The sequence below is a fragment of the Ctenocephalides felis genome, unplaced genomic scaffold, assembly GCF_003426905.1.
Source record: "Ctenocephalides felis isolate EL2017-DRISC unplaced genomic scaffold, ASM342690v1 CF-g0.4_SCAFFOLD_03571, whole genome shotgun sequence".
Taxonomy (NCBI): Eukaryota; Metazoa; Arthropoda; class Insecta; order Siphonaptera; family Pulicidae; genus Ctenocephalides; species Ctenocephalides felis.
The window spans coordinates 35,018,416-35,044,101 of NW_020539725.1; the positions used below are offsets into that span (position 1 = coordinate 35,018,416).

General features: G+C 30.8%; 1 protein-coding gene across 2 annotated transcripts in view; it reads left to right on the forward strand.

The window, feature by feature from the left end:
- Positions 1-25,686, forward strand: part of LOC113386939 (putative mediator of RNA polymerase II transcription subunit 26) — a 165,719-nt gene that overhangs the window by 58,892 nt on the left and 81,141 nt on the right. For both annotated transcript variants that reach the window (XM_026624697.1, XM_026624698.1), the window contains exon 3: positions 4,970-5,093. In XM_026624697.1, the coding sequence (XP_026480482.1) occupies positions 4,970-5,093 (124 nt within the window). The remainder of the gene's footprint in view (positions 1-4,969; positions 5,094-25,686) is intronic.

Genomic DNA, 25,686 nt, shown 5'->3' on the forward strand with positions numbered 1-25,686 from the left:
AAAAGATTTTTTTTAATCACATTTAAATAGTGGAAGAGCTAGACATTAATCTACAATTACAAATATTTTTAATGTTGTAAACGATTTCTGACAAACGTAATAAACTCACAGGTAAACACATTATACCATATTAATTTTGCCTAAATCATGAAACAATGAAAATATATACCAAACAACCTGAGGTCATTCAGAGGTGATATTCAAGTCCCCCGATTTTTTTTTATTATTTAACTTTGTTCTGCGATCTTTTTATTCAAAAACATTATGCAAAGACAGATAACAATATATATGAGAAAAAAATATTGCTGAGAAATTAGCAGATCAACCCAGTGGCGTAACTACTAGGGATTTAGACCACTTGGAAATGTAGATCGAAAATATATTTACAATTGAAAATAATTATGAACCTTCGCTGTGAAGTAGCAACGGATAATCTCTCAAATTGGACTTAATCCTAATAATAGTTATATCAGGTTCAGAATTTATTTATTTCTAACTATATTTATACTGTTTTTATTCCTTATTTAATACCAGCTCTCTATCTAATGCGATAATCCAAAATAGACTAGGGAGAGATATCGTGTTAACAAGTTTTTACCATGAATTTTTTATTCATTCAACGCGCTGCTATATGGTTTCAACAAGTTGCAAGTCGAAAAATTTGAGAAAGAATATAAAAAAAACATTTAATTCCTTTATATCTGTATTTCGTTTGAATTTATAACGAACAGAATGCTCGCTTTGTTATGCTCTTAGGTTTTTAGTCATCAGATATCAAAGCTTTAATGATGAAATACAGATCAAAACGTTAGAGGATTAATTATCAATATTTCTGTTTCTTTCCATATAATTTGTGATTTGAGATAAATACTTTATGGCTAAAGAAAATTTTTATTTTAAGAGATAATTATATTGTAAATGAATGGTTTATTATCTGAAGTATTTTACCGAGCTTCACAATTAATTTCATTGCATGTTAAAAATAACTTGCAATGCTCTTTCACATAATTAATTTTGAATTAACTGAATTATAAATTTCGAGTGTGTTATTCTTATTTAGATGCGCTACATTTTTGGTGTTTTATTTTTAGAATTTGATATTTTCGACATATACCATATGTTATATAGATATATATGTGGATATGAAAAGATACAATTGATTTATGAACTTGGACAAGTTAAAGTTGTAGCACGGTGTACTACTTATAAGATTCTCATTACACACACAAACAGATCTTCATGGTTTTCAACTAAATTTAATCTCAAGCGACTTTAACTATAACTTTTGGCTAAGTTTGTTAAATAAGCATTTGCAATTTTTTTCTCGATGCGAGGTGTGGTTTTGCTGCGCCTATTTATTTGGTCGAGCGAAAGTGTGCAACTCATCAATCAATAATGTATAACAAATGGCGTAAAAATACCACGATACTCGCGAAATTTACTAGCACACCAATATTATTTAAAATTATATAGCAACTAAACGCAAACTGAATTGAAATAGAAATTGAAATTGAAATTTTTCAGTCTATATGTTGAAATTGATATATGAAGCTAAAATAGATGTAACAATTGATTTATAAATATAAAACAAACTTATAATGAAACGTGACAATACAATACTAAAACAAGTCTTTGCTCATTTTCATTGTCTGTATATTTCAAGTAAAGATTGAAATAGATAATTATATTTTCCTAAAAAATTCTAAGCAAGAATTTTACCAACCTATTTTTGCCAAGAAACGTGATCATAATTATTGAAATGTGCATTGAAAATCTGACCCAAATTTGAAAGTAATTACTATAGTAATAATTCATCCAAGAACAAAGCGACATAAAATTATAATAACAATACCGGTATTATATAAATAGCTCCAAGTTAAATAAACAAAATCATTATTGCAATAATTTGCGCCATGTTTATTCACCAGTTTGCAATTAAAATAAATATACAATTATTACATAAAGATAAGACATTCGCTACGTACACAATTAGAAGAACATGTCTGGCACAATCGATTTCAACCAATATTGTAATAATTAAATTGCTATTGCAGTTTGCATAATAACTATTATATGTTTTTTATTATAATCATATTTAAATTTTTCATTTGAAGATGTAGATTATGCATGTTGAAGTTAACCTAAATAGGATTTTTAAATACATGAATTACTGAATTTTTGGATTTTTGATTGTTTTTGTTTCCATTAAAATTAATAAGACACTTTTAGGTATTAGCCAACGATTTGAAGGATTGTAGAAAAGAAAGTTATTTTTTCTCTAATTAGTTGTTTAGCTGAAGAAGTTCGTTGACCAATTACATTTTTACAATTACCCAGTGCACAGAATCAATACTTTAACAAGCTATAGGAGAGAAAATAGCGAACAAATAAAACATATGAATTGCATCGCAGTTTCGCAAATACTGCGCACCTGTCGTTCGACGTGGGATCAATCAATTAGAAACGTCATGTCTGGCCTATCTGCTAGTAGAACTGAACAATTAGTATATACTCTTTGTAATTGTTTCTAGAACGATGAAATTTAATGATGTTCTTTCTGTCGCATGAAAATTAATTAGCGAAAATACGATTAATTGTATTTTGATGCAAAATTATTAATGATCACAGATACGATTGCATGGAAGCAATTAAGTATACGCCTCTATCAATTAGGTGTGTACTAAATTAATATATTGTGCTAATCAAATCAGTAATGTTAACGTAAGAAACTGCAGTACCTTTTGGATAATCTTTAAAAATGTTCGAAAAATATCGAGTGTATAATATTGTAAGAGAATCGAGACCTGTAGTAAGCATTATATTATTTTGACGCTTGAGCTTGGTCATTAATAGACAGTAGTCTTAAATGTTTTAAAGCACTTCAAATATCACTCATTATCAGTCAAGAAGTCTATATAATTTTGTTCAAATCTTATGTGATTATTTTCAATTTTGAAATGAAATAAGCATGCATCTGAATAAATTGTCTACACAATTCAATATTTGAGTAAATTAACTACAAGATGAGGACAGTCAACGACAGTGAACTGTTCATAAAACCTCAAAACGTAAAAGCGTTCACAAACTGCCATAATTTTATGCAGTCAAGACAGCAACATAATTAATTTCTTTTCGCAATATGTAATTATGAATGCATCTCATTCAATTATAAAAGTCGACAAGCACTTACTATAAAATTTTCTCATTTGCTAGAATGTATCAGAGCCGTCATCCCGCTAAATAATAAGGTTGTCAATCATATTGCTGCTGTTTACATTTTGCATCGTCAATCATTGTTTTCTTGCTATTTCCAATTATGTCGTTGATTCGTTATTCATTTTATAGCTATTTTGTACGCAATCGGTTTTAGTTTGATTGAGTGCCTGAATCGATGCAGCTACATATAACTGACTGACGTTTGTTTGAAATACGGCTTAGTGTTGGATTTTAGGTTTTTCCAATTTTACGAGAGAATAATTTTTAATCAAGCCTTCTACTAGATTAAATTCGATATTGTTTTGAGCTATTATGTGAAAAATTATAGGGACATACTCAAAATATAATTACATACGTATCATTAATCAATTTTTTAAAGAATTTTTGTTTATGAACTATATATTTCAGCGGGTCGATTTGTATGTGTCAAAAGAAGTCGCTGAGGCACATATAATTTTCGGATACTAGAGATCAAAATAAGATAATTTGCTGAAGAAACCACACTCTGAAATAAATTCTGATGTCCTGTACATTGACTCAAAAATAAAGGATGAAATTTGAAAAATTCCATTTTGACTCATTTAGAGTCAAACCCCACTGACTTTGGAAGGCCGATCCACCCATGCCCCTGGTGCCCTGAGAGGTTTTTCAAAATTTAACCCTCATTTTTGGAATAATGCATGGGACATTAGAATTCATTTTAGATGTATGGTTTCTTCAGCAAAGTATCTTATTTTGGTCCTTAGAATCCAAAAATCATTTGTGCCTAAGTGACCTTTAAATTGACCCGCCGTAATATACATGTTTTATTTATATAGGGGTGCTAGGGACTGGTTGTAACAGTTTTAATTTAAAATAATATATCTTGAGATCCTCTGATTATATTTCTACGAAATCAAAATGAATAGTTGCTGTAACTATTCCTTTACTGAATCAATAAAAAATAATTCTTTCCATTTTTGTTCATTATCTCACAATTAATCAATTTCTAGCAAGTATGGTGTTGCAACTTACCCCGTGTTTGGGGTTAGTGGTACCATATACCGGAGCAAGTAGAAGCGACAAGAAAAACGGCTATAATGCTGAGAATTTATTCTAAACTCATTTTCAAGAAAGTTGTTGTTTTTAAGTAATTCTTTTCAATGCAAACTATAATTGAAACAAGTAAAATATGTAATGTCTCCTGTAATAATTTTTTTTATCACAATAACCGTAAACTACAATTATTGTCATTATACCAATAAAAAACATACTGTCGCCAGTAGTAACACAATGTTCATGTGGCGACATCTTACAAACTAATCATTCCATTCAATCTTCACTTGAGTCTGTGTATAATTTTTGTATGAAGGTTTTGTTTCAACTATAAATTTTTTACAATAATCAATATAGCATACAGTTTAGCAATCACAAAAATTGTTACACATTATCGAACATTGATACATTTAAAGCAAACCGAAATTTTATGATGGATCAAATTTATATTATCTGTCAAAAATGACGGACCTGCACAGTTCTGTTTATTGCATTGGCCTGCGGGGCAGTATCTATGACAACAAGTAATAAATGATATATGGGTGGTTCTAATATTTAAAAACTATTAATATGTCATAATTATTGGACCATCATTCTGAAAATCGTTGTTTTAAGTAATCACTTTCCTGTTTCCAAGATAATTGAACATTTCTAATGTTTTGAATTATTAATATCAGTCTAATTAATGATTTTAATCTTAACTTTTTTTCTTTTACAGTCCCAGTGGCGTTTCGCTGGTGTCGTTGTCCCACGTGCGCGGTTACTTGCTCACCACCGGCACGTGCAAATGTGGTCTAGATTGCCCTCTTAAGCCCGAGCTCGTGTTTGACTTTGATCCGAAGGTAAGTGTCACTTTGATCTCTGCATTGGCAAAGTATGGCATGCCTCATTGAAGTATGCAAATTAGGATAGGGTGTAGGTGTTTGAATTACCGATTTAATTGAATATTAGGTATTAGGTAAAACCTCGATTAACTGGACTAATTGTTGTCGATGGGCATTCGGATAATCAAAAATCCGGTTAATCGAATGTATGAAGAATAACATTGTGTATTTTTTAAAATTAACAATTACATACATAGATATCAACGAAAATCAATGTTTATTAAGAAATTAACACTTCCTTATGTTTGTACATACATATTTTTTTCTATTACATTACATGCATGTACATTGCAGCATTAATCATGCTAAAATTCGAATTGTAGGTATGTACATACTTAAAAATTGGTTGCGGTTGGTAGTCTGGCTAATTGCAAATGTGTATAACCTAGGTCCGGTCGAGGTTCTACTGTATTACATTTTATCGTAGATTATTCAATGCATTGGATTAATAGATTATTCAATAAAAGAATAAAGTTTACTTTTCTGCACACTCGTTTTTCATATGGCAAAGTAAATATTTTTGTTCTTCATAGATTAATTCTACTCAAAATTTTTAGATAAAATTGTTAAGGACGTTTGAAGTAGGAAATATTAATAGTGAATTTATATTTCCATACACTTCAAATTCGCGACTTTTCGATAGTTCAACATTTAGATATTTATGTCGCATATATATTATTCTTATCAATTTATCATCAGTAATTTGACAATCATACGCTATATATCAATTACTTAAATACATCAATCATTCTTTACCCAAGATACGTTTATTTCGTGCGACACATCACCTCACAGTTCCCTGTTATGAGTGAAAATTTACTTTGAATAATTTAGTACGTGAATTATTGAATTTCCACGTCTCATGAATTAGGCAAATACACATGTTTCACGCCCATAATTATGTAATACCGCTTATGAAACATTGTTTGATGAATTACCATATAGTCGTCTCTCCATACGTTTTATAAATAAACAGGACAGGACAATAATAGAGAGCGTCGAGAGTGTTTGACATTGTTGGTTCAAGCTACAATTACAGAGTAAGCAAACAGGCGCTCGTTGCGAAGCTTATTACTACTAAAGGTTTTGTCTGTGCATACACTCATTTTCTATTCAGAAGTACAAACTGTGTAATGATACTACGTTGGCGAATCCCGTGAGAAATATTCAATTTATGCTGGATAAGCCTAGTACAAAATTGGTCTATCATTTTATGTTCTTTGTTCTATGATTTGATTTAGATAAGTTAATTATATACTATAAAATAGGTTGATCTATTAGGTAATTCATATAATTTGATTTCATCTAAATATTTAGCGTAACACCAGGAAATAGGTAATATTTCTTATATAAATGGGTAGAACTGCCCTAGCTCGATTCAGGCAAGAATAGTGTGAGGGATTTCGCATTGCCATTTCACAAGTCAGTTCCCAAATTGGTCTTATTTTCAATTGGAAACATATTTTAGTCTATAATATCAAGTGAAAATGGACATCGCTGCTGCCCGATGTCAGGTTGTCTACGAATACACCACCCCGTCCACACTGTTTATGCGTTAGACTGTTACACAATGGAAGACCTTTTTTGTATATCCAACTTTATTTCGATTAAATTTATCTTGTTTAATTCGAATTCAGAGTACTCGAATGACATGAAATTTCAAATTGGACTTAAGGGGGTTGTTCGTTTTTTGGTATAAAAAAAGCAAAGTATTTGTTTTTGTTTTTCTCGAAATGTATTTATCATAGAAACATGCAGTTTTTTTAAAACAATTTTTTTTTTCGCCGTCATTTTTTAACCAGGGGGCGCCAAAGTGGGCATTGCAAAATCGATCTCTTTTGCGGTGCCACAGATTTTTTTGGGACGAGAAGCTTCGCAAATTTTTTTTGCTTAATGTTATGAAGTTGTTTGAGGTAGGGGGACTAGGTATTACAGTGGTGAACAAATTAAAAAAAATGCAAGTCGATCTGACTTGTAGTTTTTTTTTTTTAATTTGTGGCACCGCATTGAAAAAAGTCAATTTGAGAAAAACGTATTTAAAGTTTTTAATATAATGTACTAAATACACCATGGCGTTCAAAGAATTCTGACACATTAAAAAGGTCATGTGCATGAGGTATTATAATGAAAAAGAGAGTAGCTGGCATACAATAGCTCGCGGATGGATGAAAAAACTGGTTTCTGAGGATCATACATATAGAGATATATATAAATATAACTTCGTCAAAAAATAGATATTGAGATGATTATTTTTCAAATAATTCTAAGGTTTTTTAGCTTTCATAATATCGAGAAATCTCAAAATTGAAAAAAATAAAAATAAAAACCGATCAACCCCCTTAATGAGTGTGTATATGCGATATATTATAAGTGCTGGTTTATATAATGATTTCCAATTTCTAATGATATGTACGGTACAAAAAATGTCATCTCAGTTTAAAAAAAATCCACTATTCTTCTCATAATTAAGTTTAAAATTGCGATAAGAAAACAACTGCAGCTGTGTATGTAATGCAAAAGTTTTAAATTAAATCATTCAAAAAAGTTATTAAAGCGCTATAAAAGTTCATTTAACTCGGATTCTTACGGGTTATTTCTACGTCGCGGCATGATGGAGTTTTATATCAATTAAACTGTTAAAAACTCTAAGAAACTTCAAGAAATTAAGAGAAACTTGATTAAAGCAAAAAATGCAATCAAATTGTTTGGCCGTAGTGCATTAATCTACAAGCATTTGCTTAGAAGATAGGAATATTATGTTCAATTGCAATGGAATACTGATTCTGAGAAAACGATTTTCTATTTAGCTAATCATTATTCTGGTGAAGTGACAAACTCCAATGCAAAAATGTTTAAGATTCACAATAACTTTTGATTCATTAGCCGTAATTAAAAAAATTGTGTAATGTGTTTATAACTTTATTATCACGAGAGCCGATAGTTTTCGATACCTGGTGTACATAAAATTCTAAATGCTGATGTTGTATTGGTCTAAAAATATACGAAGTAATGAAATGTAATAATAGTTTTGCAGTTGCTTCGAAAATGCATGAACTATAGCCATCTTCACATATATTTAATTAAGATATTGCATAGATAAACAGCATGAATATTTAACGAAATTTAATTCCTTTTAACTATTTCTGTGTATGAGCTATTAAAATATAATAGCTATAGATTCAACAATAGAGCATAGATTTAACGGTGATTTAGCAGGACTCTGTACCTGGCTTTGCATCTGATTTATCGTTTAATGTATATTTAAGAATGAGTAGCAATGCAATTTCTTATTGCGCCCAGCAATTTCCCTTTGTTTATATTTCTCTACGTGCCCGCAAAGTATATTGCGAACGACCATTTCAATGCGAATCATTTCCCCTTGCAGTAAATCTCTATTGCATTAAATTCAACGTTGAGACTTCACTGGATTTAATACAAAATGGAAATTTGCTTATGTCGCCGTACTTTTCACGAGAGGAAATTGTAACTGAAGCGCACAATATAGCTGATTTAATTAATTTTATTGTCTCGAGATACGTGCTCGCGCTATTGCTTTCAGGAACTACTTCAGTGAACTATAATGTTATATTGTAGTAGTCTCATTATACTCAGAACATTATGTTTCGGTTAAATGAAATTTATAATGAACCGAATTTTCAATTAGAAACTGTAAAACATTCCATTTTAATTCTATTTACTTCGTACGATATGTTTTATTATTATAAAATGTTAATTCACTTCAAATTGCATCTACCTTGGGCGAATTTAATTCTGTACAGGCTAAAGTTTGAAAACAATAGAGTTGTGAGGATTTTAAGTTATTTTAATACATGATCAAATATGTTATAATGTTGTAATATTTATAATCGATCAGAATATGTGATGGGACAATTTAAAATGCAAAACTTTGAAATATTAGTACATTGGATAAATGGTATATAATATAGCAAATATCGCATAAAGCATTTAAACATGATTCAATCTTACAAAACTGCTGTTTTATGACTGATAGATCCTATTTCAAGTTAATCGTTCATTTAATTCTACCATTTCAATAATAAAATCAAACATTTATTAGTAATTGTTTACTCAGTTTTATTCCATCATGAAAGCAATTACTGCACATCAACTCAATTTGTTCTTGAAGTCATATTTGCATTCTATGACTTTTAAATAATATATTTTTTACGGCCGCAAACAAACCATTATTTCGTTGTTTTACGCGTTATTATACAGCAATTATCATGTTTCATAATATTCACTTAGCCTGCGTTCGTTTGTAATAAAAAGTAATTGCGCAATTCTAAATTTTTTTCTGCGATTCATTCAACTCATTGGTCGTTAGCCCGAACGTTTTGAGCAATAGAAAAAACATGGCTAATTAATCAAATAGAAATCGCAAAGGCAAGAAGTACGGCAATAGAGATGAAAAACCTTGGCCATGATAATAGTTAAATGAACACTGGCCGATCATTACACAGCCAGAGAGCTAAAATATTGTGGACGTTAAGATCAAGAATTACATCTGCTGACAAAAAGCAAGTTTTGTGACATGTTTCAGACACTTTTATTCTCTCAATTATTTAATAATTTAATAAATTATTTCAATTTTGTTTCTTGGCATTTTAAGCAGATAATTATTAAATCAGTTTATTATTTTGGTATATTAGAAATTACCACAAATATTCTTATCACACTCTCATTGTTCGTATGTTCTCGATACTTTCATTTTAATTATCAGTAAATTATTATTAGTTTTTCAAAGTTTATGAATACAAGCTTAAATAAATTCTAAAAGTTTATATATTGGATAGTTATTGAATATCATTATGCCCTTATATTTTGACCACTTCTTTCAACAATGCAAATTTTTACCAGCCTTATCCAATACATCTTATATACTTCTACCTACTTACTTTGCATCATCATTATATACCTCGTTTTCAACATTTTTAAATTTCTTGCTATTCCATTGCTCCTATATTATTATTACGGCAGTGATAGTTTAACAATTTATTCGCATCATTGAATCATTGGTAGCTGGTATCATTAGTTGAAGCCGATAACAATTAAATGCATTAACTTTGTCGGAACTCTATTTGTGTGATCCGTAGATTTCTAACTTCAGATAGGGTTTTGCAGTAGACCAATAATAATTTTGCTGTCAGTAAAAAGATTGTGGATATTTGAACTTGTTACAAGCCTGCTTGCATTGCCAAATATATCTGTTTAGTACAGTGAAGGCTATTTTCAAAATTATTCGATATCTTATTTTTAACTAATAGTTTATGGTTCATACTATTGATTATAAAGGACACACACTGTTGTTAAACTTATAGAATATAGAAAAATTAAAAAATAAAATTTGTATATAAAATCCACTACTGGACTCGATATAAACAGTCTATTACTGGGCCTTGATTTTGACAACAACAATGAAGTGAATAAGGGCGAAATTTCAAATGGTTTCTTTGCATTGATCGTTTGCAATTATATTAATTCACCATCACATTTGAATAATCTATCACTTTTCTAATTTATGATCTATTATTATATTATTTCGATTATCGTATCAACCCTAATTGATATATGATATTGTGCTAGGCCTTCGCGTGCATCCAGCTATCGCGAGTCGTGAACTGGGGTCACGATCATCAAATGTATATGCGAATAATATTCCGTGGTAATTGATAAACGTACACATATATGGTTGATAATAATTCCCCTGCGAATCATTGCTCATCAGAATGTAACTAACTGCTGAGTTGTTATCGCCTTGCTATTTAGCATTTTGCTTGTTGGATAGTCAGCAGACTGTAAATTCAAATTTGTATTTTTGTAAACGATTAATTATGAATATTAATAAAATTATTGTCATAAGTATTGCATTTTCGCAAGAGTCACTACCAGTCAAATTTTAATAAATCTAGATTTTTTTAGAGTTTTCTATTAATTTAAACTCAAATTAAAATCAGTTGGGTAAAACATATAGGAAAAATACAAGCAAATCAATTATGAAAATTACAGTAATCAGAAAATTTAACAAATGGATTTTAGAACTCCAGTAATAGTACTGCAGTTGCACTCACATAATGTGATAAAGGTCACCCCAGTGGTTTACTCCATTTCGATGCTCGAAGGGGTGCTTCTTCTTCAATCTTCTAATAGCTGATGGTACGTACTAAATTAATATCAGTATTAGTGCTACAAATGTGGGAATTGACGCAGGGTTATTGTGGTTGAGAAGCTTATGGTGCTGGATTCCACTTCTGTTTTTCACTACCTCCTAGACAGTGTCAATTCTCAGATCATTGTGTAGTATTTGGTTACTATTATACCAAGGTGCATTTTCAATACACCAGAATTTTTTATTTTTCTTTGGATGGATAAAATTCTTGATCTACTGGCGCAGCCCCACATCTTAACGCTATACATCCAGATCGTTTTTACTCTCGCTTTATAAATAAGTATTTTGTTTCCTAAAGATAATCTTGATGAACCTCCAATTAGACAAAACAGTGATTTTATTTTCCTCTCCATCTGTTTTATTTCACCGTTGAGATGAGTAATCCAATTTAATTTGCTATTCTCATTCGATAATTAAAATGAAAGTAATTTATTGAATCAAAACTATAAATAAATGTTAAAATGCAACCTAGGTTCTATTATGAAAATTATGTATATCATTCATTTTTATATAAAATTATCTACAATAAATATTATTAGTTTTGTGAAGCTCTTATCACCTTTTCATTTACAACATTTTAAACAAATTATTATCTTACTGCAAATAATTGTATTCATAACTAATGTAATAACTATTTGAATAGATACCAGTTATCTACGGCGTTAAGTGAGTCATAGAATTTTACAACCGCATTCGTTATATTACAGTCTGTTGCATATATTGATGTGCTAAGTGGAAATATATAATGCATTCTTTGTTTTCTACAATATGTATACTACTTATGCTGGATTACGTCATTTGTAGATTTATTTCAAACGGCGTATTATTGCTATACATGACCACACTCAATGGCTCGACTATGGTTACCATATCGCTTGTGGTGAGGCAAATTGTTAAACCAATGTCTATATTGACTCTTGGGCAAGTATCTTGTACAGTTGTGTGAAACATATATAATATAAATATAATGTTATTTTATTGACATTATTATTGATGGAGTTTATGATTGAAAAGCATTTTTACATTGCTTAGATTTTATCTGCAAATAAATTAATATTTATATCACAGTATTTGCATAGTATATGGGCAAAGTATTTACACGTGTTTCAAATTATTTTTTCTTTTAATCAGGTAAAGATCATCTGATATTCATTTCACATCATTTTTTTTAATATCCGCAATTCTTTGACCGAAGGCAGGTAAATAGTAACATTTTAATCCACCCTCGTTTCTTCCTGTTCATCCTCATTTCATATCAAAGTGTCCGATATTTTCAGTTTATATTAGTAAATTTCGTTATAGTTAGCTTTGCTAATTACAATTAATATGCAGTAATACGTTACTCAGATACTTTTATCCATTATATTTTATTACTCGAACAGGTGCTGTTGTTGAAACTTGAATGACGCCGTATTTACTGATCAATAACTTTTTTTTTTTCTTTTAATCGTACTACAATTTTATACAAGTCATAAAACCACCACATTTCTTCTAGTAATTTTATAGGAGACATTTGGATAGCGATCTACAAGTAATATAAAAGTTGCGTTACATTGGTTTATAGGAGATACATTATTTATGCTCATCTATTGGACATATTTTCAAATCATCAGATTAACACAGAGTCCTGGCAAGATACATACGTCGATAAAGATAATTATCTGGATGCACGAAATAGTGCGACAGCTGGGAGAGTTCCTTTAAACGTGTAATTAAATAATACAAGGAAAATGACAGTTGTAAATTGTTTTTGATTTGGGATAATTATATATTTTCTACATACCTAAAATAGTTATTGTTAATACAACCTTTATAATAATCAATATCAGCTGATGATTGTTTTATTATTCTGCCAGAAGATATCAAGACCGGCTGCGATAATATTTGTATTTATAGATTTATCAATTTATATATTGATAATGCAAATTTCATGCATAAGCTGATAACTTTTATTATGAGATTGTCAGGAAAGATAAAGATGGTCAAATATTATAAGTTGAAAACTATATATGAGACTACTGCACACAATACAAAAATATTTTGTACTTAATATACATGTAGTTAGAAATGAGAAATTATTTTGAATATCATATTTTAACAGCAATCAGAGCCTTATGTGCTATAAGCTATTGTGCTGAAACTTCTCCTTACGTCATATTTTTAGATGGTAACTCAAGGGTTGATTCATCCATATTTGATTAGTTTATTATTAGAATTTATCTAATAAAGCTGACTTATTATTCAGTTTGGCTATTTTTACTTGGAAACATATTTAAGATCTATATTCCCAATATAATATAATGAAGGTGTGAATTTTAAGTGAAATATTAATTTTGAACTCCATAAGAATTATTTATAGGCGTTAATGATGAAAGAATATTCTTCTGGAAAATTATATCTTTGCATATTTAGAGTTTTTTAAGCAAAGTATAAATGCTAACTTGTTTTCAGATGCATTTAATTTATTTCACAGACCTTTTTTATGAATATTATCTAGGACATTTATATTCTTAAATATAATTAAATGGGAATGAATGTCAGAACAAAGTGCGCTATAAGTTGTCAACTTTGTCATAGCTTAAAGTTGAGAAGGTAAATAAAAGCAATGTAAAAAGGCGACGAACTAATAAAAGTTATTGATAATTAATAATAGCTCAAAAACTATTTAAACTGAAATCGAAATATTTTTTCAGTAGCTTTTTAACGTCAGAGGGTGTACCGTATAATTTTCAGCACCTCAAGTTTTATGCTATATTTTCGTTTTTCGGCGATTTATTCGGCAACAGTTAGGAATATTGAAATAAAGTTTTTTGTCGTGATTTTTCACTATATGACTTTTTTCACTTGGTTTTTGTTTGATGTATTAATATAAAAATAAACTAGTTGAAAGTGGCATTTAGCCTTAAGGCAAGTTGCATGAACTTCCCGAAATGTGTAAGAATTGACTTAATCAAACGCAATTGAAATTTAGATATTTAGATAAAATTTTATACTTTTCAGTTCAAAAATAAAGTTATCGCTTTCAATTAAATCTAAACTTAGCGATTTCAAATAGAATTCGTAATTGTCAATTTACGGCAAAAAATCTGTTTAGGCACACATACATACTTTTTCCAAATTTGGTCTCATTAGATTCAGAATGCCTTGAAACGTCGAGAAAACATAAAATTAGCGAAATGGATTTTTTGATGAAAACATAAACTTCTGCTTTGGGAAGTTAATAAATCTTTCATATACTGATTTAATGAAATTTCTCTGAATTGAATTTTAGCTTTTTTGCCTTTTTTGAACATTTGCAAATTTATGTTAGCTCTTCATTTATATCGACTATTTTAATAATAAACAGTCGAGTTGGAACATGTAATAGATAAACCGGTCTGTAAGAAGATAAGTAACTCGCGATCCACAATCCGATGTCTCGAGTCTCATCCAAGGCCGACCGCAATGCGCGACTCATTTAGGTCCGCATTAGGTTAAATACTGTAATTTTCAATTTAATCACGGCTTTTGCGGCTTTGTTGTAATGAATCGTTGTTTGTTTGTTTTTCTGATGAACGAAACCTTACTAAAACTAATATTTTATGCAAATTTACTCACAAAAAATATTGTTGAATGACTTCTACATTAAACAAACTGATTTATTATTCCAATAACATAATTGTGAAATATTAATTCCATTATATTCTGATTACAAAAAAAAATGACACTCAAGAGACACAAGTTTATAATTATAGAGTTATCTGGATTGATTTCATTAACTTGATAACTCTTATTAGTTTATATTCTCAAATATTCAATATCAAATAATTATTAGCTCATATAAATGTGTTGAAATTTAAATGGATTCTTTATTGAAAAAGAATTTATAATTAATTTTATAATTATGTTTTATTGAAATTAAATCAATCATCGACTCTAATAAATGTTCGAATTTGTTTTTGATACAAAATTATTGCAGACAATTTTGAAAATTGTATATATACATTTTTTACAAAAATGCTAGTGAATAGCTGAATACCAAATTTGACAAGATCATTCTTTGAATATTTCCTTTTTCCTTAATTAATTAATTAAGGAGTTTTTAATTAGCAATTAAAAATTATGTTCATTCCACTAGATTTTAAAATATGTTAAATATTCTTGAAGTGAGCAAAATATTTTGTTTGATCTGATCCTACATACATTTTATTACTAATAACAGTAAACTTATTTTTAAAACTTGTTGCAATAATTGAAACAGTATCATTAGTTTCAATTTTTACGTGCTAAAAATGTTTTAAATATAAGTTTGATTTTTAAACTAAAACTTTTTTAATATTATGAACATTTTATCCATTTTTCTATTTAATTTTTACATTATCCTTTTGAACTTTGATTAATAAACAATAGTAATTTATTATTTTGATAGAAATTAAAACTGGTAGGAATCTCACATAAATACTACTTGACTAACATACGTATGAAATGAATAATAAAATAAAAAAACGTATGAAATAAATAACAAAAGCTCTCATCATAACATAAATTAAAGATAGCAACGTCTTTGAGTCAGGAATCCTGACAGCAGAGCGTTATTTACAAGAAAAGCTATATTTATGGAGCAATGGCATAAGAAGAATTATAAAAACTACAAGTTTGCGAGCAAATGCAATAAATGTTAATTAGAATAATTATAGTGTATATAAATATATATAAACATGAAGGTTTTTTTCTGGAATTGTTCGTTTTGAACAGGCACGCAAAAACAGTTTTAAAAAAGTACTTGGCTTTACTTGTTACGAGTAAAATGGGTTTAGTGCACATAGCCATCACTCGAATCAATAATTTATACAGATTTATTGTAGTATTTATTTAAAACTTATATGCATGTCTTCTGAATATTTTTATTGGTTTTATTAATTAACAGCGTTATTGCTTCGTTTACTAAAAATCAGAAAATTAAGTTGTCTCGTTGAAATGTCTACTTTTTTAATTAATGATGTTTACAAGCTGCATCGAAATAAATGCAAATAATTGGTACAGTACTTTTGTGATAAAAATTATTCGGGGCTTTCGTGGCAGAGTGGTTAGCCCGTAGGTTTTGCAATCAGGCAGGACGCGGACTTAATCCCCGTCACGAATAACCCTGATATCGAGCAGTAGCGATATCAGTTTTTATTTGGAAATATAGATCTTGACTAAGTTTTCAAGTGTATATATCTTCCCGGGCATTGCTGCACCAATCTGAATAATAAGTCAGCCTTATTAGATAAATTCTAATAATGAACTAATCAAATATGGATGAATCAACCCTTGAGTGACAATCTAAAAATACGACGTAAGGTGAAGTTTCAGCTCAACAGCTTATAGGACGTGAGGTTCTGATTGCAATTAAAATATGGTATTCAAAAAAAATTAAGATATTACTTAATACAAATAATACTCATTTCTAACTACTTGTATATTAAGTACAAAATATTTTTGTATTGTTAATATGTATGCATTTATTAAAGGTACATATATAAGTTAAATTATTTTATATGGTAATCAAAGTCTTGTCTGGAAGCAATGCACATGTTCTACGTGCGAAACAATGTTGTGTACAAAAATAACTCTTGTTTTGTTTTGAGAATACAATACAAAACTCGTTTTACGCTGTGATTACTAGCATTTAAATAATCTTTAACTTTGATACTAAACTATCTTCTTGGGTGTCTTGTTCGTCTCGAAGATCTAATGATGCATAAATGACACGTAAAACATAACAATCTTAAGTCGTGAATCATGCACGCATGCATTACTTGCTGTGCAAATATAAGATCTTGTTTTATGTACACACGACAATGTAGATTTACTCGAATTACTAGTTACAATGTTTTGGCTTATTAGCGTCATGCAATACTTTTTTGAAATTAATTCAATTATTCGGAAACTCGTTTGAAATATGAATGCTTTTGAAATGAAAAGATTCAAATATCTTCACTAGGAATAGCTTTGTACCTCGTTGTTCGAAATTGTATTAAGTTTCTAAGGAGGAGCATGAATAAATCGATATTAAAATGCATTTTATTAAAAAAAAAACTAGATTATTGTTTTTTTTTATTTATAGTTATTTGGCCGCTTATTTACAAACTAGCCATCAACTAAGTTTACAAAGTTTAAATTCTAAGTTTACATATATCTAAAAAAATGTATATAATTCTATAATGCTCTATATTTGAAACTAATTTTTTTTTTCTCTGTATAATTCGTACAATAAATGATTTCTATTTTCTCGAAATCTTGAGCATGATAAAATTATATGCTCAAAAGTCTTCACATCATAGTCACATTCGCACATTTTTGAATATATCATCTTTATTTATAATAGGTGTTCCGGAAAATATCCAAGCTTACATGGATTTTATTCATTCTAGATATAAAGTTCCTAAAAGCTTACATTTTCTGTAAGAAAAAAAAAACTTTTCGATATTAGTGTATAAATAATCGATAACATATCATACTCCTATTTAAATTTGTATTATGTTACCGGTAAATGTAAAGCAATCATTTAATAATAAATACACAACAAATTTCATTAAATTATTTGTTAGTTTAATTGCATTATTTTATCTGTATTATGGTAATCATTTAATGGTACTTCAATAGAATTATCTTGATTTACTCGAATTGACGTAGAATTATTAATAATAGAATAATTTATAACCGCCGGTATTAAAGAGGATTTAAATAATTCATTCGCGATTGTTCACATAATAAATTTAAATAGGGCTTTATGACACCCTTTATGATATAGTTATTAAACTATATAACTTTTTAAAATTTATGTTTTTAAATGCCTACTTTTAAGGGGACGTCCATTAATCACGTGAGCGAGTTTTTAAGGATTTTTGGACCCCCCCTTGGTCATACAAGGTGATATTCAAAATTACACCCCCCTTCTCCACCAAACATTACGTGTATTTTTAGTTACGTGATAAAACTGTAATTTTTTTTATTTTTTTTTTTTGAAATGTTTGATTTTTTTTTAAAAAAATAAGATAAAAATAAATACACGTAATATCTTACTATACACCTCCCTTCCCCGCGTGATATTTCGTGATTTTTTGTCAAACCCCCCTCCCCCTAAAAACCTCACATGATTAATGGACGCCCCCTAATGACTTTGACATATGTTTTCTCCCATTTTACCTTGCCAGATCGCCAAGTAAATAACATCTTGTATGAAATTTTGGGTATTGAAATGAAATGTTACGCGTTACAATAAATTTTGTTATTGCACTTGCTTGAGATATTTTTTTGCGCATTATGATTTATGTTTGTGATATCATTATGCAGATAAAATGGGCGATAAAACGCGCAATTTTATATTGTAATATTTCATATTTCGAACGTTTGTTTTACGACTAATAAACCTTGAGCGTGCAATACAAACAGCATAGAAATTAAAAGAAGGTGTTTGCGCCGCACCTGTGTAGGTTGTCGGACCTGTAAAAGGTTTGTTTTTCTACTCGGACAATACGTTTCAAATTTAGGCAATCGGGCAATTCTGACTCATAAAAAGGCCGATGCAGGCAATAGTTTTACCATTCAAGTCTATTCTTTCCGTGCCTTTCATTCGTTCAGTTACTTTCAGTTTCTTTCAGTGTTCGAGTCGATTTATTCCGTGGCTTTCATTCATTTTGGTTTAATTCATTCATTCAGTTACTTGCAATCAATACATTCAGTTCCTTTCAGTGTTTGTTATCAGTTCAATACTATCAGTGGATTAAATTTCTATTGTGTGTCAAGTCAACAGTTATTTTTATTTGTCAGTGTATTCGAATTTCTTTTCAACCTATCCAACCGACTACGCTGATGTTTCCAGATCCAACCAAATAGCTGCCGCGGCTTGGACTTCCAAAACAGATAACATTTTCATACAATATTAATTAGTGTTCATTTTTGTTTTTCATTTATATAAAATTTATATAGAATATATTTTAGTTTATTATTGATTACGGAGTAAGAAGAATTTTATTTTTAATTTATATTTGTTTACCATTGGTTTTTGTTTTCTGAATACATTTAATTTTTTTATTTTTCCTCGAAGTATAAAATACTTCGAAAGGGGTTGAGAAACCCCCCAACATCAACATTTGGTCCTTCGAGCCGGATCCTAATTATTATTAGGATTAATTGGGTGTGTACAGAAAACAAAAATATATAATGGCGCCTAAAATCGATATTGGTGCAGAAATTGCACGTTTAACCGCCAAGAGAGAGATGTACTTTTCAATTGTGCAAGAAACGTACGATCTATCGCAACAGATTGATGTATCTTCAAATAACACAATTTCTTGAAAATTTATATATTACTGAAAATGCTCGTGAACAATTTATTCAATTGTGCGATGAAATAAACAAATTAAAATATTTAGATAATCCTAGTTTCATTCCGGAATATTCCGCAATAAAGGCCCTTGAAACGATGTATGCCAAAATAAAACACGCTGAGAAATTACTAGATAATAAAAATGCGCATAGTTCTTCAATTAAAGACATAGTACCCAAACAACATTTACCGTCCATTGAAGTACCTAAATTCTCAGGAGATATTCAACAATGGCCATTATTTTATGAAACATTCAATTCACTAATTCATGAAAATACCGAGTTAGATAATGTTTCAAAATTTCATTTTTTAAAAGGAGCGTTACAGGGCCCGGTTTTAAAAATATTCCATTCTATACTACCGACCGCAAATAATTATCAAATTCTTTGGGAAGCGCTCATAAAAAAATACGGTACTTAGCCACCAATTATTTCAAACAACTATTGTCATTCAAAACCATTTCATCTGGACAAATAAATTCATTCCTGGAAAAATTCGATACCGCGGTGCAAGCGCTCTCCCAATTGAATATTCCCGACGCCTATGATTTCCTTATTACGTCACTGGCATTCTCGAAACTCGATCCGTTGTTACAAGAAAAATTCGAGCATTTTTATCAAGGTGAGTTTCCCAAATACCAAGACCTCCTGCATTTTCTTCAAAAGTCACAACAGGCAAAAAATCAAGTATATGGTATGACCAACAATTTCACTAATGACAAACCCAATTACAAAAACACTAAAATTAGCCGGTCATTTTTGTTAAAAATAAATATGATAACAAATGCTTTGTGTGTCGGGAACAACACAGAGTGTTTACTTGTTCGAAATTTCTTTCATTGAGTATACCTGATAGGCGATCCCTTATTCAAAAATTAAACTTATGCGACAATTGTTTGGGTCATAAGATAACGACTACGTGTCGATCGAATAAAACCTGTTTATTATGTAACGAACGACATCACTCGCTATTGCATACTGGTAGCAATTTTGCGAGTACGGATCAAAATAATCTTTCTAATTCCAAATCAGGTAGTACGGTTTTATGCGCATTTAATCAAAACAAAATCGCACATCATATTACCATATTGCCGACAGCAGTAGTAAAAGTTACTACTAGAAAAGAAAACATTTTATTACGTACAATTATTGATTCGGGAAGCGATAGAAATTTTGTGACATTAACTTGGTGCAAAAAGGCTGATTTACAAATTCTTCCAATATCAACCCAAGTGATCGGGTTAGGCAATTCGTCACATAAAGTTATTGGATTAGTTAATTTCACTTTGAAATCTTTAATTGATTCTTATCAGTTATCGGTCTGTGCATACGTAGTACACGAGATAGTGGGAAAGCAACCACAAATTACCATTCCGATTTCATCCATCAAAACATTTCTGAATTATCCTTTAGCGGATCCTAACTTTCATACACCCCAGGAGGTCGACGGAATTTTGGGTTGCGATGTTTTCGGCGAAATTCTTGGCACTAATCAAGTTAAAAATGATAAAGGATTACCTGTGGCCCTAGAAACCCGGTTGGGTTATTTAATATTAGGTTCCATTCCTGATTTATTTGAAAATACCGGCACTTCTACTAATTTATGTAATGTTTCAGATTCAGATTTCCATTTACAAATGAATAAATTCTTACAATTAGAAGACATTCCCGAAATAATCCTCTCTTCTAACGATGATTTATGCGAAAACCATTTTACTACAACTACTACGCGATCTCCAGATGGACGATATGTAGTAGCGCTGCCTTTTAAAAGTGAAGGCAGAAATTTATACAAATCATTTCATTTAGCCTTAAAGCGATACCAAATGCTTGAAAATAAATTTTTGAATATCCCGAATTTCATAAAAAATATGCCGCCGTTATAGAAGATTACCTGACTCAAAACCAATTATCCTTTGTCGATTATTGTCCGGTAGATCAGGAAGTCGATGATTTTATTAAAATAAAAAATGGATATTATATTCCTCATTTCGCAGTCGAAAAAGAAAGTTCCTCTACGCCTTTACGCGTCGTGTTTGATGCATCTGCGAAAAATTCAGAATTCACTTCCTTGAACGAAATTTTGCATGTTGGTCCTAAATTACAAACCGACATTTGTTCAATCCTTCTAAATTTTCGTTTCGGGCCTATAGCATTAACAGCTGATATCAAACAAATGTATCGTAATATTTGGGTTCGTAAACAAGATAGAAAATATCAAAAAATCTTATGGAGACCGTTTCCCGATGCACCCATTGGCATCTATGAATTAAATACCGTAACTTTTGGTCTATCATCATCTCCCTTTCAAGCTATCAGAACCATCAAACAACTATCCCGAGACGAATGTTCCAAATATTCTCAATCTATTTCTAGAATTCTTGAGAACGATGTCTATATTGATGATGTGGTTACAAGTATCGACTCCTTGGATAGCGCTAAAACCATTTGCGAGGGTTTGCAGACTGTATTATCGTCTGGTGGTTTTGAATTAAAAAAGTGGGAATCTAATAATTCTAATCTGCGTAAACTTTTTTCTGATTCTGATGTACAAAATAAACATTTCTCTAAATCGGATTTTCAAATGGAATCTTCTACAAAGGTATTGGGATTAAAATGGGATCCCTTATCAGATAATTTTTCATTCGAAATAAAGCTTACGTGGAGAAAATGGACAAAGAGACAACTTCTTTCAGTAATAGCGCGAATCTGGGATCCTCTGGGTTTCCTAACTCCGATAGTTGTTAAGATAAAAATATTATTGAAAAAAATTTGGACATTAAAAATCGATTGGGATGAGGAATTACCATCATTTATTATTACATCATGGTTAGCCGTATATTCCGAATTAGAGCATCTTAATAACTATCAGATTCCGCGTTATCTCGAAATCAAAACAAAACAAATGTTCATTATTTGGTTTCGCGGATAGTTCAGAGCAAGCGTATGGAGCGGTAGTTTATATTAAATCTCTTGGCAATCCGAATTTCTTGTTGATTTCAAAATCGCGTGTAACACCGATTAAAAACCAAACATTAGCCAGGCTTGAACTTTGTGCCTGTCATTTACTGTCAAAACTTCTGAATTTTATATTAACGAATAACCAACATAGTATAGATTTTGATTCTATTTACTGTTTTTCCGATTCTATGATTGTCCTTCACTGGTTAGCAGGACCGGCTACTCGTTGGAAAACATTTGTAGCCAATAGGGTAACAAAAATACGGGATCTCATTCCTAATGCACAATGGCTTCACATTCCTTCTAATCAAAATGCAGCCGATTGTGTTTCTCGAGGTCTTCGACCTAAGGATTTTATCCAACATAAGAATTGGTTGTTTGGGCCGGATTGGTTGAATGGTCCTATATCAACTTGGCCTGCAAAAACGGTTGAACCTTCCGGAGATATTGATCAAGAAAGAAAAGCTAACGCTCTAATAGTAAAGAGTGTCATACCACCGATCAATCCTTTATATGAATTAACGCAAAAATTTTCTAATTGGTGCAAACTTGTAAGAATTTTCGCTTATATATTGAAGTTTTGTAAAATTTATAACAAATCGAAACCGACTTTTGACTTCAGATTTGAAACAAGCCGAGGTTATTATTATTCGTTTAGTCCAAGAACATCATTTTCCCGAAGAATTCATACTATTAACGAACGGAAAGTCTTGTTCGAAAAAGTTTTGCCGACTAAATTTGGTTTTGGATTCTAATAATTGTTTACGCGTTAAAGGTAGATTAGGATTAACAACTAATAACAATCCACTTCTTTTGCCAAAAAAGACCAAGTAGTAAATTGTCTCATAGATTACTACCATATTAATAATTTACATACTGGATCAAACTTAGTATTATCTTTATTGAGGCAAAAATATTGGATCTTGTCGGCTCGTGCAATAATTCGTAATCGTCTTCACAAGTGTATAACTTGTTTTCGACAGAATCCGAAACCCATTTTTCCATTCATGGGCGACTTACCAGTACCGCGCATAACAGCCAGTAGAGCTTTCCTAAACGTCGGCGTTGATTATGCAGGCCCCTTCAATATCTCCATGAGTCGTCACAGAGGCGCTCGAACCTACAAGGCTTATATATGCTTGTTCATCTGTTTAGCCACTAAGGCGATACATCTCGAATTAGCTTCAGATTTAACAAGCGATACATTTTTAGATTGCTTGAAACGATTCCTAGCCCGGCGTGGTCCTATTAAATGTATTTACTCCGATTGTGGAACCAATTTTATAGGAGCCAAAAATACTCTTGATTCCTTATTCCTTCTCCTAAATTCCGAAGAGTATAAAAAGCGTTTCAATGAATTATTGGTTTTACATGACATTGAATGGAAATTTAATCCACCGTTTGCCCCACATTTTGGAGGTATATGGGAGGCGAATATTAAATCAGTGAAGACCCATTTGTTTAAAGTTATAGGGTTGCAAATTTTATCCTACGAAGAGTTTAATACAGTCCTCAATCAAATCGAAGCCTTACTGAATTCAAGACCGTTATGTTGGCTGAGCAATGATCCATCGGATCCTCAACCTCTTACGCCTGCGCACTTTTAATGCAAGAGCCTCTGTCGGATTTGCCCGTTGACTATGAAAACTTGAATTTGACTAAAAGAAAACAATTGTTAGATCATATTGTCGCTTCTTACTGGAAGCGATGGAATGTGGAATATCTAACCGAGCTACAGGTCCGACAGAAATGGAATACAGTCACTAATCCTATTAAAAAGGGTGATTTGGTAGTTGTAAAACAAGAGAATGCGCGTCCGCTCCATTGGGGGTTGGGAAGAGTTGAAGAGGTTTTTCCGGGCTCCGATGGAGTGGTTCGAGTAGCATTGGTAAAAACGGGAAATACCCTAATCAAGCGGCCTGTTGTCAAACTATGCCCCCTACCTATTCAATAGTTTGTATCTGAATTATTCATTAAAAAAAAAAAAAAAACTTTTCTATCTCATGATATATTTGCTTCTATATATAGTTTTGCCAAATTTTCAATCTCCAGGGCGATGAGAACACCCCTCATAGTCTCTGGAAGATTCTTGTAAATGTCCAAAAAAATCTAGACCCTGGCGCGAAAATAAAACTTCCGCAATCTAGATCGTGTGAATGTGGTAGGTCGTGAGAGCGGGACCCTGGCGCGAGGTCAGGCTTCCGTAACCGATCTACTCTGAATGAAAGTTTGAATTTATTTTGGCAATTCTATCCTTCCTAATCATGAGGTTCACTATGTACCAATTTCGAGTATTTTCAGAAGTATAAAAGGCTAACCTTTTAGTCGGGGGAAAATGTTTGCGCCGCACCTGTGTAGGTTGTCGGACCTGTAAAAGGTTTGTTTTTCTACTCGGACAACACGTTTCAAATTTAGGCAATCGGGCAATTCTGACTCATAAAAAGGCCGATGCAGGCAATAGTTTTACCATTCAAATATTCATTCCGCGCCTTTCATTCGTTCAGTTACTTTCAGTTCTTTCAGTGTTCGAGTCGATTTATTCCGTGGCTTTCATTCATTTTGGTTTAATTCATTCATTCAGTTACTTGCAATCAATACATTCAGTTCCTTTCAGTGTTTGTTATCAGTTCAATACTATCAGTGGATTAAATTTCTATTGTGTGTCAAGTCAACAGTTATTTTTATTTGTCAGTGTATTCGAATTTCTTTTCAACCTATCCAACCGACTACGCTGATGTTTCCAGATCCAACCAAATAGCTGCCGCGGCTTGGACTTCCAAAACAGAACATTTTCATACAATATTAATTAGTGTTCATTTTTGTTTTTCATTTATATAAAATTTATATAGAATATATTTAGTTTATTATTGATTACGGAGTAAGAAGAATTTTATTTTTAATTTATATTTGTTTACCATTGGTTTTTGTTTTCTGAATACATTTAATTTTTTTATTTTCCTCGAAGTATAAAATACTTCGAAAGGGGTTGAGAAACCCCCCAACATCAACAGAGGTCACGGGAATATCAAAGCAAAACGTGACATTAATTAC